This window comes from Neolamprologus brichardi, chromosome 14 (assembly GCF_056152115.1).
Source record: "Neolamprologus brichardi isolate AB-2024 chromosome 14, ASM5615211v1, whole genome shotgun sequence".
Classification (NCBI taxonomy): domain Eukaryota; kingdom Metazoa; phylum Chordata; class Actinopteri; order Cichliformes; family Cichlidae; genus Neolamprologus; species Neolamprologus brichardi.
In genome coordinates, this window is record NC_142117.1 from 7,811,776 (window position 1) to 7,827,822 (window position 16,047).

Consider the following 16,047-nt stretch of genomic DNA (forward strand, 5'->3'; position numbering starts at 1 on the left):
TGGGTGGAAACTAGCAAGCTACCTCCTTGCTAACTTCTAACTCTGTTAAATTTCATAAATTCTGTTTTCATGGATGGCTGGATGTTAAAGTTAACTGTTACACCTGGTAGAGCAGAGACACTAATCATTTTATTAGAGATGAAAGAATTTAGTTTGTAACTCTCAGTGATGCCACAGCTTTCATTTGACTATGGGACCTTAAGTGGAGTTTGGACCCGGAAACAGCTAATAACGTCAGCTTTAAGACCGGATAAGAGACAACCAGTGGTGTTTAGATCAGGCCAGTTGTGTTTAGATCAGGCAAATCAATCCTCCCAATCATGCCTATCCCAGTCTTACCCATTCTGTTTCAAAATATGCCGAAATAGCTCAGTTGGGAGAGCGTTAGACTGAAGATCTGAAGGACCCTAGTTTAAGCCTGGGTTTCGGCAAAGCCATTTTGATCACCGCCTTGGTAGGTTTGTTGGTAGGACTTCATAATACAATCTACAACAAAGTGGATCATTCCCATCAAAAACCAAACACAGACGGTGCAGCTTAGCAAAGTCCAGCAAGTTAAGTTGGACTTTGTAGAAGGCACTCATCCAGATGCTCCTGGTGAACACTCACTAAATGATTGACCTGCCTACCTCTTGGTAGGGTTGGTCATCAAACTATGTAATACAACCTAGGGCTAAGTGCATGTCTCCCCGTCGAATTAAATAGTTGCATTGGCTCTTGTCTGATATCACGATTTAATAAAATCTAACTGCAAATCCTTGCCAGAACATTTCCACCTGGGTTGTCTTGGTGCAGTTTCCAATTATATTGCACATCTTGGTCAAACATAGCGGTTGGCACTGTAGTCCACTGAGAGAAAGCCAGTTGTGTTTAGATAAGGCAAATCAATCCTACCAGTTACACACATCCCTGTCTTACCCTCATTGCCCTGGTGAGCATCTCCCCACAGAACATTTGTCTTTCCTGTTTTATTTTTTTATTTTGAGTTTTATTTTATTTTACACTTTTATGCAAAGGGACTTGAACCAAATGGGAAGTCCATTCAATACATTTCAAGACAGCAAGTGTCAAGAGTCTACCTTGTTGCATCTCAATAACAACATTATTAAAAGCTTCAAAGACACTGAGTTGCTAATCACAAGAAATAGACATGTTAGAAGTATGCCTTAACTCCCATCTTGTCTGACATAATGATTTAATAATATCTAACTGCAAATCCTCGCTAGTACATACAGTGAAATAACAGGTTAAAAGTTCACATTTTTACAGAACAGAAAAAATATATATTTAAATGTGTGGACCAGATGACAAAAGTGTGACTTTTGGAGCCTGGGTAGCTCAGATGGAAGAGCATCAGACTCTTTTGTCAATCACAAGACAACTCATGTTCCAACAGTGTTTAGTTCCTTACTAATTTTGTTTTTTTACCAAAGCAACATGTGCCAATTGCAGTGTTGTACACGGAGCTATTTCAACTACTCTGACCTTTACTATGGTCTTAAACAGAATCATACCCTGCCCTCCCTTTCCTCCCTACACCTATAAACAAGTTCCCACTATTGACCCCAGAATGTGGCAATCTATGCTTTATGAATGTTTTTTTCCCCATTTTCCTTCCCTCACCTCAGAGAAGTCCAAGTAGGAGTCTGCATCCTTCTCTATGTTCTAATTTAATAAAGCCACCATTCAGTTTATTACCTGAGATGTTAAATCCTATATTTTGCCCTATTTTACTGTCTAAGGCTTTTGGAGTTAGTATGGGCCTACTCTGCAAGTTTGTGTATTGTTACAGGCCCTTCTCCATTTGCTGCCTTCACTCCCGATGCAGACAGTGGGGACTGTTTTATGGGTTTTCCTGCTTGTCTTCAAATTGTGACTTCACAGTGCATTCAGATTTGTCAAAATAGCAACTGACCTATGTGTTCAGTACAGGGAATACCCCTCATTCTTTTGGGTTGCTCACCTAAGGGACAATGTGGATAATCCATGTACTGAGGCTTCTGATGTGTCTAGGGAAGAGCTACTCGGATGTGTTACGAGAGTCTGCAGCTCAATGCGTGAATGCCAGGGTAAGCGGGAACACACCTAAACCCTAGTTCAAGTTTAGGTTATTTGCCAACAGCTCATACTGATCAGATTTATTTTTGGTTTTGACTAAATCAACATGAACTAAATTCAGTCGGATAGTGCCATTATTACATGAGGCCACTATCTACTTATTTACTAAACTTGGCGGCTGTGAATCCTTATTGTATGGCCTAAATTCCCAAAATAAAAATAACTAATACTTGCTAGTTGTTTTGATTCTTAAATATCTATTAACTTCTTTTTACTCAGAGATTACTTGTGCTTTCACCTTGAGATTGAAGGTCTGTCAGAAGGCAAGGCCACAATATTACAATATCAAAGTGGATGGGTGACATCACCAGCTCAAGATGGAAACAGCCATTTGCCAACTGCCAACCTCTGTATATTTTATTTTGTCATTTATTCTATTTAATAAAAAAAAGAATATATATATATATATATATATATATATATATATATATATATATATATATATATATACATTTTTATTACATACACACACACACACACGTAGATATATTTACACATTCACACATTCAGTAATGCGCATATACTCTTATATTGTACATATATTTATTCATATAATTCTCAGATTTACCCATTGGGGCGATCGTGGCACAAGAGTTGGGAGTTCGCCTTGTAATCGGAAGGTTGCCGGTTTGAACACAAGAATTTCACTCACATATACTGTACCAGTGTACCTGCACATGTGATGTGACAATAAAAGTGATTTGATTTGAAGTACTAAGCCAAGAATTTCTTTGTGAAATGGAAAAGTAAATGCCACTTTATGTAATGCGTTTGTTCATACATACACATACTAATTGACCTAAAAAGATGTAACTCTTAGACCCCCCTGTATTCATAAAAATTCGACTTTCAGGTCTCTTTTCATTTTTTCCAAACAAACGGACTATTCATTTGCCCCAAACAATGACAAATTGATACCAAATACACCCAAGTGAGAGCTGGCAAATAAGGTCAACTCAGTCACATACAATGAGATACTAGTGTGGGAAAAGAACAAAGGACGAAAGTGAAAACAGTAACCCTAAAAGTAAAGCAGCAAGTAAACTGGAAGAGCAGACAAGAAGAAAACAGAAAGAAGATGAGACACACACACAAAAAAAAAAAACCCAAAACAATTATGACATTTTTACTGGCATCTGTCCAATATTTCCAGATTTATAATTTTTGCCCCCTTTTTTTCTAACTGTGAGTTCACAAGGTATTGTTTTTCTCCCTTGAAAGTCTTTTAAATCAAACATTAAAAACATGAAATTGTCTGCAACAATATCTCAGAGGGTCAAGCTTTGGAAAAACACTGTTTGTTCATAGTCTGTGATTGAAAAGTACCCAGTGAAATGCAAACTGGCTAATAGCTGCTTAGAAAATAGAGCTGTGCCATGTAGAAGTAACATGTTAAGCCTCACTTTATTATTGCATGAGATGTGCAGACCTTACGGATTGTTATCATCAAAACAGCAGATATTGAGCATTTACTGAACAATCCTAATATCATCCTACTAAAAGTGGACAACACGCGTTCAGTATGTAAGATATCTCAAATGCACTGAGACTGCTGTATCAATGTGAGAGCTTTAGCTATTTAAAATCTTAAAATGTGAGGATGCACTTTCTGCACATTTGCATGCAAACATGATTCGCAGGAAAAGCCAGCGGCCTGTTTGGCCTCCGAAAACCTTAACTAGTAATTGAATCTGGGTGTCAGCATGACCAAATCCTACTTGACACCCCCCCTCCCTCCTCTCCTCCCGTCTTCTCTCTCCCTCTCCGATCCATCTGATGACTCTGGCAATCTGCGTGTCATGTACAATTAAGTGGATCTGGAGATGTAGAGAGGGAGATGAAATTTAAAGTGCTGTAGAAATTAGAAGTGATGAAGTACGGTGGTGTGTGCCGATGGGATCCCCAGTGGTTAGAGCTCTGACACACTGTAGAGGTGACAGGTTTCCTCTGATCAGGGCTGCACACAGCAGAGCAGGGTTTTAGACTGAAGCAAACACAGAGGCATCTAAAAAGGTCATAGTAATAATAATAATAATAAGTGTATAATAAAAAAAAAATATACATACAGTATACATACTCATAACATTTGCATTTCCAGTGTTTATAAAAGTGGCTTATTGGGTTACATGTTTTTGTGTGGGTTGCTACTCATTGTGTATACAGTAATATTTCATTTGCAGCACATTTCTGTATCTCACTGATGGTTGCTTTTGGCTTTTTTGGCATCATTTAGATTTTTTTTTTCATGCCAAAATTCAAAAAATGTGTTTGTGAAAATGTTTTAACCATTTGTTTTCAAGATGCAGTGCATGTACAGGCCATCCTTTTCTCGCTGCCAGTTTCCTAATGTGATAATAATAATTTAAACGAGACGAATTATGGAGTAGAGTCTAAAACACAACATATGCTATCCATTCAGGCAGCTGAAAAACATTCCCAAACATAGTTAGTTGTCAGTTTTTCTTTTAATGAGCAAAATTTCTGAATTGCTAGTCTATATTTTCTTCTTTCATTGAATCATGTGTATGGAGAATGAAAGTAAGCAGTGATAGATTCAAGTGATAGAAACTTTATTAATCATAAAGAGAATTTAGGCATTCAGTAGCTTGTTAAACACAGTGTATCAAACAGGAGATAAACAGCAAATAGACTGGCTCTTATACAGTGCTTTTCTGCTCTATTTGAGCACTCGGAGCACTTATACAAAATGCCTCATTCACCTATTCACACAAGCACTTTCTAAGCCCAAGTGCTCTGTATCTAACATTCACACTCTGATGAATGCATCAGACTTGAGGTTCACATTTTTCTTGCACAAATATGTTGGCTGGCACGCAGATTGGAGCAGCCAGGAAGGAAACCACAAACCGTCTGATTAGCAGATGACCTGCTCACCCTCTTGACCTACAGCCACCCCAAAAATCGTCCTGATGTCTGATTCAAGCCAGCATTCTTCTAACTGGGTCTTTCTCATGAACAGGTTTGTACAGCTGGGTGGAGCTTCTGTGCTTAAGGCTAGAGGAGTGTGCTTGAGATGACCATATTAGGAATATCCTCTCTTACCAACAGTCAGAAACTGTCTGAGCTTTTGGCTCTCAGGGATTATTTGTACATGGGATGATTTCATTGTAAAACTAATACGACAAAAAGAAAGGGAAAATCTAATCAAACTGCTTTTCAAGTGTAAATTGTAAGAGCATACGCCTTCGTATTTTTGATTCATGTTGGATTATGTATCAGTTTGTTTGATTCATACTGATTGGTATTTGTTTCGATCTACTTACAAATTGCATTTTTCTTAAGACTAATTACTTGCCATTAATGGTGCAACCAATAAACAAGCACGTCAGAAAACGAAGTTGCGATCTTTTTTTCTCTGCACACACACAGACTCAATCCTCTCAGAGCCCACGTCTTTTCCTCAGTGATAAATGTCAGCCTCCCTCCTCCTGAACAGATATCGATGGTTATTTGGGCTTATTTCTCCAATCTGTTGTTCACCTCAGAACGGAGATGGAATCCATTTCTGCCTGGTTGGCAGCGAGGGTGACTGTAGGACAAAGTAATTTGGCTGGCTGGCACCCTCTAGAATCTCTCTGTCTGAGCTGCCGAGCTATCTCAGGCCCTATTTCCAAAGTTTACCTCACACAAACAAGCGCTCACAAAAACCCCCTCAGATCTCTTCTCAAAGACGCATAAACTGGTCTAAGGCTGAAGGAAACAAAGTGCAGACATTTGGAGAAGTAGTTAAGTTTGATCTGGCTTTTGCAAACAATCTGAGCAGGTATAACAAAACAAAAAGGACATATAATACAAACATTTTATTATTTATCTGCCATTTCAATTTAAAAGGATATATCGAATCCTAAACATTTCATTCTTTCAATAAAGCATGTGAGGTTTTTTTTTTTTGCAGGACAAAGAAGAACTCTATAATCAGTTGCTTGTTGGGGGCTGTAGTGTCCAAAAGGGAACCCAGCTGTAGCAACAGAGTGGACCCAGCGGGTCGAGAAATAAAAACATGTGTCATTCCAAAAACTGCAAAAAACCCCCAAACAAACATTTCAAGCCATGTCCAAAACCAAGCACCAACCTCTCTTCAAGTACCACACAGGCATCTCGGAGTCAGGGTGAAAAAGAGTTTCAAGTGTAAGTTGAAGTGAATTAATTTATTTTACATGAAATATTTACGGACCCCTAGCCTTCAGATTTTTACAGAAAAGAAAGGGATTTTCCAAAGAATGGAAATCCAATTTGTCACAGAATGCTGGGTCACACAGTGATGACCCACTATGTATATTGGTACTCTAGCAGTTACAAATATCCCATAAATTTGTCCATATAGTTTAGCAAAAGCTACATAGACTCGCTAAAGAAATGGTTTAGGTAAAAGGCAAAGAAGTTACTTCAATTAAGCCTGGCCAACAAGGCCGTACCAAAAATGGCATATCAATAAAACATAGATAATCACAGTAACGATTTGCATTGTAAACATGTTAAATTAATGTTGGAAGGCTGCTATTTGGCAGTGGAGGGACAAAGGTGTATTTGGATAAAAGGTGGAGTGTGTTTCTCAGATCCCACACGCAAGATGTTTGGAATAAAACCTTAAAGGCATCAAGCACCATTGTTATTGTTCGGGTGTTTCATTTGTAAAGGCAAAAAATGCAGATTTCACGAGTCAAGGTCTAACAGTCCAACTCCAGCTCCCTAACTAGCAAGGCACTTTTTGATCTGGAAAAATAAAAAACGAAAATAGAATGATTATTGTAAGAAAACAGGGAAGGAAGCTCTGGAAAGGGGAAATTTAAAACTAGCTGAGCCTGCTGCGAGCGATTTAGCTCATTAATGTAACACTGGTGAAAAGTGAGAACAATTGTGCCATTTGACTGTGGTTTTGATTGACTGGCTCTACTTTTTCAACATTCACCTCCTGCTTTTCCCCTGAAAACATTATTTTGGTAAATCCAATCATCATCTGATTGTACTCATCTTATATTGAAATGAGGTCCATAAATGGAATATGATGGTGCCTTCAGGGCCTTGATTGGAATACTAGGATTTTTACTGGAGTGCACATATAAAATAAAGAAATGGTAAATATGTAGACAGTCAAGTTGAAACTGACGACTTTGTTCTGCGTCAGTGTAAAATGTGCAAGGGAGTGCAGACGGTCTCTGTGAGTGACGAGGTGTTTTGTTGAACTACTGTTGGGTGGACAGGTCAGACAAAGGCAGCTCCGAGGTCCACGCACCTTCAGTGAATTTGCGAAAACTCCGCGTGTGAAGCACACTTCATCGAGTGTGCCGTTTCAAAGGTCGGTGGTGATGACTGGTGTTACGCCGTGGATGAGCAGCGTAGGGCCAAGGTCCTGAGTCAGCAGCTCCAGCTGGCGCAGGTAAGCAGTATAGCGGCGGGTGTCAGCTGGGGGGCGTGGCAAGTACAAGAAACGCACAGCGGGTTGGGGCCGGGCCTGATCCAGGATCAGCTTGTTGACAGCTGAAAGGTAGTCATCTGACACACGTGTGGCGTTGCTTGGGAAGCTGTTGACGTAATCTTCTTCGTTCTCCTCATCCTCCTCCTCCTCAGGTTGCAGCTTCTTCTCTTCTGTAGTAGCATCCAGCGGTTTCTTCCCCCAGTTGCCTTGACGCTGCCAGTGTAGTGCCACCTGCTGATCCCAAGGCACGGGGTGGATCTGAGCCTTAATTCTCAACTCCTTAAGCAGCTGGCTGAGCTTCTCCTCCGGGCCCCTCACACTTCGGCCCTCCTCGACACACAGGAAGAGACGCAGTGTAGCTTTGCGCCAGTCCCGCACCATGTTAAGGATACATGCCAGCTGCAGCAGGAATAGAGAGCAGGTGTCCACATAGCTACAGCTGTCTGGGCGTAGGAGGTTGACTGGCCAGACATCCACATACACAGCTCTCTTCCCGGGAGCGCAGGAGGGAGGTGAGAGAACCTGGGCTCTGTCAAAGTTGTTGAAGTATCGAGCTAGTACCACGTTCTTGAGCATCTTCATGGCATCAGCAATGACAGCTACATACTCCTGGGGCCCTAGAACCTTTCCGTCTCCAAATTCACCATAGTCCAGTCTGTTACTAGAGCCCCGCAGGGATACAAAGTGGAAGAGAGGAGGTTGCTCAGGCTCCTGAGAAGGACCTGAGGGATCCGTGGACTTAGTGCTCGACATTGACGGATCAATCAGTTTGTCTTTTGGAAGACAGTCATCATAGAAACCCAGGACAAGGGTGTTAGGACGCATCCCACCTGGGAAGAGGAAAGGCACAAATTATTTATTTTATTACCATCATTCATTTCCTATAATGTTGAGAGTGGAAGACTTAGAGTGATTCACAATATGTCCGATAGTCGGCCTGGACTGAAAGTGAGCAAAAGAGCAACCAATAGCCAAAGTAAATTTTTAAAAGACCTTATGAAAGCCTGGAGAACTATTACTTAAGACAACTTGAACAAAATAACAAGAAAATCTGGCTCCTTGGAAGCAAAATATATAGAACTAGTGAGTAACTCAAGACTTTTGCGCAGTACTGTATGTTTTGTGGCTCTGCAAAGACCTTTTTGATCAAATGTGACTCTTTTGATATGCTGCCAGTCCTTGTCCTTGGGGCAGGATTAGGGTTACGGTGCATTTCAGGCATGTTAAATAAACACATTTACATAGAAACTACAAGAAGTTACAATCAAGTGCATTTTGGGCACATAGATAAAAAGTGCAAATAGCAGTTTGGATATCGCAGCTCAATAACCGACACAGCATATCATCTTAGAGTGTTAACGTGTCTGCTTCTGGATGTTTGGGCAGTTTAGTTCAATGCTTGAAACTTTGAGTAAATATAGTAACCAAACCACTGGTTGAAGAGCAGGAACTATTTTTTGACAGTCTAAATAATAATATAATGTAAATGTAAAAACATTCATTAGGCATTGGCTTTAATCAAAATGTAAGTACGTGGAAGGAACAAAAATCATATTAGTATATTGATACTTGCCTTTGAATTTAATAACAAATAAGGACAATGTGCGTTATTAATAGTGGTACTGACCAAGTCCTGAAATGAAGAGGAGATGTTGGACACCATGACGTACAGAATCAGCTAAGGTCAGGTTGACAAAGGCTTTGATATTTAGATGGTCCACCAGGGACAACCAGGACTCATATTGGGCCTGCAGAGGGTCAGACGGCAAAGTGTCTGGAAAAAAAACATAAAGTTGAATTGCACTAGAAATACATCCGACAGTTGAACAGAAGTGTGCTAAGATTCAGAGAATGAGAAGGAAATGGACCCAGAAGCAGGAAAGCCAAAAAGTAAAAGGAGAGAGTGGAGAAGTGAGTTGACAGAGCTGGAATTAGAGGCAGAGCGTGAGTGAGATGCAAGAGAGCATGCTGAGATATGGAGGAGAGGGAAGAAACAGAAAGATGCAAGCGCAAATGACAGTGTAGACAGACTTGGATAAAGAATGAAAGATACAGGGAAGCACAAACAGGCGAGCAGGTGATCAGTCATCCCAAAAAAAGCATCAGCATGTATGTAGAGGGCCATCCAGAGGCCACATCTACAGGCTTCCTGTGGTTGTTTGAACTGTGCTAGAAGCTGCCATGTATTCCATTCAGCTTTAAGGCAAACAGCTGCTGCACAATTGTAAGTATAAATGGGTAGACTCAAAATAGATTAGCAGGGCAATGTGCAAATCCTCAACAACAAACTCCACTTCAGTGTAATTATGTGAATGAACAGCTCGATCATATTTCTCAAGACCAAGTGGCTCGTCAAGTGAGAGAAGGGCCCTTCAGCGGCTAATGAACATATCATTTTTTTCCACTGTGAAACACAAAGGATTTGGACTGGGAGCACTCCATTCATGGCCAGTCCCGGTCTGCCATCATCTCCCCCACCCCTTTACACCCCACGGAAGACAAAGAAAAAGACAATCAATGACCTTGCCCCTTGAAAATCTGCAAGTGTGTAGAAAGGAGGTGCCTCCAGAGCTTTGTGCGTGCGATTACTTCCCTCGACAGCAGCAGATGAGGCGATGTCAAAGAGAAAGGGTTAGCATTCTGAAGAGGTCCATTAAACAATGAACTGCTCAGTCTGGAACTTTGGAGTGCATTGCCAACATAGAGGCACATTTCTCACTCATATACTTTCCATATTTGGCCATTTTAAACTGAACCAAAATGAAAGGACTTTAGTGATAGTGTTATATTTGATATATTTTATAGCAATACAGTTGAAGTTATCAGGGAAAGAAGATTTTTTGTTGCCGCTGCTGCTTTTAAATATCATAATCATGTTAAAATCATCCAAAAACAATATCTTCTCAGCATCCCATATTTATTTTGCTCATAATTAACAGTCTCTCTCTCACACTGAGTGGGTGTACATGAGAAATGGTGCAGAAGTAAGCCTTCGAATCCTCCTAATGCAAAAGTCACTGGAGAAGAAGCTGATTAAATAAATGAAAAAGTTTCTCGAGGTTTAAATCGAACTTTGGTGTTCTTACTGAGGTCTCCGAGCTGGACGTGTCCCAGCACGTACAGGCCGCTCTTCTTGATGTCGTTGATGAAGGTGATGAGGCCCACGCTACTGCGAGGGTTGGAAACCATGAGCAGGATCTGAGGTCTCCAGAACTTGACGTGGTCCTTCCTCACGTCCAGCATTAGCAAATACTTACGCACCTAAAGGTTGAAGGGAGACATGTAAGCAGAGCTGTTGGAGAATCTGTGCGTTTTTAACCCCATAAACTCCAACTTCACTAAACCTGCATTCCACACAAGCCTCTAGTTTGACTTTCACTAAATCTGAGTTGTATCTGCAGCTGTCTCATGCTCAAGTCCACTTGAGTCCCACCAAAATAAATATCCAGATGTGACTGAACTTGCAATGACCTAAATTTTAGTTTTTTCACTTAATGTTAATTTCCATAATATTTGATATTGTGCAGGGAAAAAAAACAACACTTCAAGCTGAAATTGCCAATATATGTGTTTTGCTCACTTTTCTGTGTCTGTTTTTTTGGCAGGAAGGAAAATTGACTTTTATTGGTCCTGACATTTAGCATGAGGTACATTAAGGAAGGTTTCAGAAACTATGAATTTCATTCCTCTACCATCTGTACAGGCAGTTATCTTTAGAAAGGTTGTTTAGCAACTTCTTCAACAACAGAAGCCGGCTTTCTTCTAAAGCAGTGGTTTGCTGGGCCCCCTTTGTTTTACAAGAAAATATCCCCCCCCCCTTGCGTGTGCGCACACAAACACATCCTCCAACCACACACACCCATATTTTGCTCCATTGCAGTTTATTTCACACCTCAAACATTTAGTAAACAATTAAGCAAATACAAGTAATCTGCAGGTAGTAAGAAAATAAATATACTGCATCTGCACGTACACGGGTATTTTTGAAAACGCAGCTGTTTCGTCCACACGTAAACGGCGTTTGGAATCACCGAAAACTGCGATTTTTTAAAACTCCTTTTTGGGGTTTATGTGTGGACGAGGAATACAGAGTTTGTCACGCAACGTTAAAGGTATGTGCCTTTTTCCATGTCACGCTGTGCGCCACGTTATTGTTTACATGAGATGAATTGCAGAATGGCAGATAGTCAGATTAACAGTATTTTGTCTCTATTTTCAGGTTTTACACGCTTACATATACACACGCAGTTACTGTCCCTCCATTTAGAAAGTCAGAGGCGTCACAGTGTGATTATTTTACGTGTACTTGTTTTTTTCCTGTGTAATAATATTCAACATTGCTATCAATACATTTTTCAAAAAATGCCTGTGCAGGTGAAACCAAAGGGCAGATATGCTTCACCAGATTTTCTAGTCTTTGGCTTAGAATGAAGTTGGTTTGGAAACATATTCAGCGATGTTTCATCTCCTGCTTTGCGTTTGTGTGTGCTAGCAGTGTCCAAGCGTTGTTTTTTTTTTCCCCTTTTCATGCCGTGCCCCCCCTGCAATGGGGCCCCACACTTTGGGAAGGTCTGTTCTAAAGCTTGTAGCAGTGACCAGTGATGAAGTTCCCACAGGACCAGGGATCCCAGTTCAACTAAAGCCTGATCCACACATGTCCCTGTACCAGACACCGCCATGGTTTTGTTGCCATGGATGAGAGGTAGATAAAGTATTTATAGTGTATAGAATAAAGTACTCTATAAATGTATGGTTGAAGTGGTCTCTAAAACTAGAAAAAGGCTATATAACCACTAGACCAGATCCATCCATTGAATAGTCAGACATATGTTAAGATGTTTATATGCATGTATAGATGTGTGTCATTCAGACTGTTACTGTGAAAAATGTGCCCATGTGCTGCTGCTTATGCTTACTTAAATGCCAGAGTGTATTAGAATTATATATATTATATATATTATTATATTTTACAATGCAAGCAATCATGCAGCCATCATCAGGATTCACGTTGATAAAATTGGCTCAAGGTACCATTAAGGAAATGCAGCTGAGTAGAACCAAACATTAGGCCTAAACAGCAATGATTAACGCTGACTACATACTGATCATTAACTCTGATGACATGTTAAAGCTGCATCCTACGCAGCCCAATTTATCTCTATGATAGAAAATGGCAATGGGCAATTCCATGCTTTTCTTCAGACTTATGGGACCTTTGAGTGCTAAAACCAAGGAGCAATTTCAGGCCTGAAAAGGAAAATGTGACAAGACTGCTGTTCCTCTACTGACCAATTGGGGCTGGCTGAAAAAGCAAAGAAATTCCAGTCACTGCTCAACTTCACAGCATTAAATAGAAATGATTACACTCTGATTTAAAAAAAGAAAGAAAGGAAGAAATACTTGGGTCTGTACAGATATCATCACCTTCAAAAAGTATAAGGTGGGTGAATTTTCTTTCCATGTATTTGGACACCAACAAAGCCTGAAGGAAGGACTGGTGTACTCTAATTATCTGACAAATATTATGGACTGGTGTGCGGTACAACAAATGAAAAATGTTTGTGCTTCAGTTCTGGTGAGTGAAGTTATAGTATTTTATTATCTGTTATTTAACACTAATTAGCACATACACATCTATGTATGTTGAACCTGTCAAGGTTATGGATGCACCTAATAAACCAATCTTGCCAACATTAGTGGATAACTTAAAACTAGGGATGTATGCGACCAGTTGACTACGCTATTGTCACTAGTCAGTACCAGACGTATTGGCATTTAATACGATTGCTATCATTTTAATTGATGCTGAATTACTTTAAATTGTTGTGTTCTAAATGTTATGCAGCGATGTGCCACCAGATGGAGCCTCACTGAGAAATCAGATCGCAGGGAAATGAGCGATTTCCAAAGGGTGGAGGGGCTCTCGAAAGAGGAATTCAATAATTCGAGAGAAGTTCAGAGCAGAGCCGCTGCTCCTCCACATTGAAAGGAGACAGCTGAGGCATTAGGTTAAGATGTTTTAGCCAGGGTTGACCTACTGGGAGGAGGCCAAGGGCTAGCCGAGGACAAGCTGGAGAGATTACATCTATTCTTACATCTGGTCTGGGAATGCCTCGATGTTCCTCCAGATAAGCTGGAGTAGGGGACTGACAAGAGTGACGTCTCGGCTTCTCTGCTTAGGCTGCTGCCCCCGTTACCCAACTCCAGATGGGTGAAGAAAACAGGTGGATGATTTATCATTTTGTTGTTTTAGATAGTAGTTGTCATGAATCTTCAAACAGCGTTCATAATGCACCACACTTTTCGGCCGCAGTTTATCAGTTTTTCGGATATTTGTAAAATACATGAACTTTTTTTATAGTAAAGAAATCGATTTAGGAACCTGGCGCATCAACTAATTCATTTCAAAACCATACACAGAACATACATTACACCCTATAAGAGATTCCAGATGAAACTACAGGATACATATCACTGTCACATATGCAATGATTCGTCACCAGGCACGTTCTTACACATGTTACGGGACTGTCCAGTTATATCCAATTTTTGGGTCTTTGTGAACTCTGTGTTATCTGAGGTGCTGGAAGTTTTTTTATATCCTCAATCCTGGTCTTTGTTTCCTCAATGATACCTCTGAAATATCCTTAAAACAAATACAATGCAAAATGTTGTTCGCCGGATTCACATCCGCAAAGAAGAAAATTACAAAGCAATGGTTCAGTCCTGACATTTGTATGGAATCATTCTGGATACGATGTCTTATCCGTATCATTAATCTTGAACATACCACAGCAAAATTAAATAAAGCTCGACCCACGACTGTCGAAGCTTGGAAAATCTTCTCATCCAGAGTTATCTCCTGGAAGAGGCAAGAACTGGTTGTAACCGCGTGTTTTTGTGTTTTTTCTTTCCTGTCCCCATGCCTTGTGACCAATGTTTGCTTTGCTACTGCAGTTTACAGTCGTGCTGTATATGTCTGTACACCCCCAACCCTGTTGTAAATCAATAAAATGTTGATCACAAAAAAAAAGAAATCAATTTAATATCATATTTCACAAAGAGACTGTTTGTTTGAAATACCACGTGCAATGTTTGCCTTGAGGCGACATTTGTTGTGATTTGGCGCTATATAAATAAAATTGAATTGAATTGAATGTTGATAATGTGCGACGCGAGGTGCCGCTCAGTTAAGCAGTATGATTCATTACTGAAGAATGTGATTAATGGCTTCAAATGCCTTTGTTTAGATTGATTTTGACATTTTCCATTAATCGATTCTCAAATTCAGCATTTATATAGCGCTTTGCAAGGCACCCAAAGTGCTTTACAATTCCACTATTCATTCACTCTCACATTCACACACTGGCGAAGGCAAGCTACAGTTGTAGCCACAGCTGCCCTGGGGCAGACTGACAGAAGCCATATCAGAAGCCCTCTGGCCAAGAGGATAAAGTGTCTTGCTTAAGGACAGAGAGCCTGGGGATCGAACCGGCGACCTTCCGGTTACAGATGCACTTCCCAACCCCTGAGCCATGGTCCCCATATCTGAGTGATATTTAATTTTAGACTAGTCGGTTAGTCTAATTTTTTTCCCCCGTAATAGCTGCCAGGAACATCTCTATTTAGCACACCACCCTCTGGTCCAAATATTCTGGCTCCGAAAAATGGACATGGCAACAGCGACTGCTGCTATTATAGAAGTTTCAAAATGCCAATCGATGGCATAACAGTAGCTTTTATTTGCAGTCTATGGTTAAAATTGGTGTTCCTGGTATAAAAGGAAAGTTCGGGAGGAAAAAAATAGTTTAAAAAGCTTTAAATACATTCAGACACTTGCAGGGTGACTATAAAACGGACAAATGGAAAACTTCACTTGAGATTATCCAAAAATAGTTAAAATTGCTTCCACTTAAAAGTACTTTCAGGGTGTGCTTCATTTTATGGACTATAATCACTCTTGTGCTGCAGCTGGGGTTTAGCCTGAAAAGGCCTCAAAAAAGCCTCTGACAATAACGACTGTCTTAACAATCCAAGTTCAGCTCAAGCTGCTGAGTTTATGTTTGTGTGTACATGACTATCAATCAAAACTTGAGGATGCAACCAGCATTATTATATCATGATTGTCACACTTGTTTTCGTTTTTTTTGCTGTAAAACACACACACAAAAAACATGGTCCCAGAGGCAACGTCCAACTGCCTCCACTCATCTAATCATCTGTCTTCCTTTATCTCTCCATTTTCCCATCTTCTCATCCATCAGACTATCATCATTTCACTGTCGCTTCGGTCTCATCCATCACTTAGTTTCTCAATCACTCAACCCCACTCCCTCCTTATATTCCTGCTTCTTTCTTTCTCTTCCCATGATACCATCAGGCTTTGGTGCCTCAGTTTGTCTTTTTCTCCTCTCACTTTCTTTCCTAAACTCTGTTGTCAGCTGCTTGTTATCTTCAATTGAGATTTTTTTGTTGCTGTTGCTGTCGTTGTA

The 16,047-nt window shown here is 40.3% G+C and overlaps 1 protein-coding gene and 1 non-coding gene across 2 annotated transcripts in view; one reads left to right on the forward strand and one right to left on the reverse strand.

The window, feature by feature from the left end:
• The first annotated feature begins 358 nt into the window (after window positions 1–358).
• trnaf-gaa (transfer RNA phenylalanine (anticodon GAA)) lies at window positions 359–431 on the forward strand. The gene has a single exon. It is a non-coding gene; the product is annotated as a tRNA-Phe (tRNA).
• A 5,495-nt stretch (window positions 432–5,926) lies between these two features.
• The window catches only part of zgc:153039, a 76,425-nt gene continuing 66,304 nt past the window's right edge, over window positions 5,927–16,047 (reverse strand). Inside the window, exons 11-13 of the mRNA XM_006801178.2 lie at window positions 10,642–10,816; window positions 9,183–9,329; window positions 5,927–8,385 (exon numbers count right to left, since the gene is read on the reverse strand). Of these exons, the coding sequence (XP_006801241.2) occupies window positions 7,430–8,385; window positions 9,183–9,329; window positions 10,642–10,816 (1,278 nt within the window). The 3' untranslated portion in view covers window positions 5,927–7,429. The remainder of the gene's footprint in view (window positions 8,386–9,182; window positions 9,330–10,641; window positions 10,817–16,047) is intronic.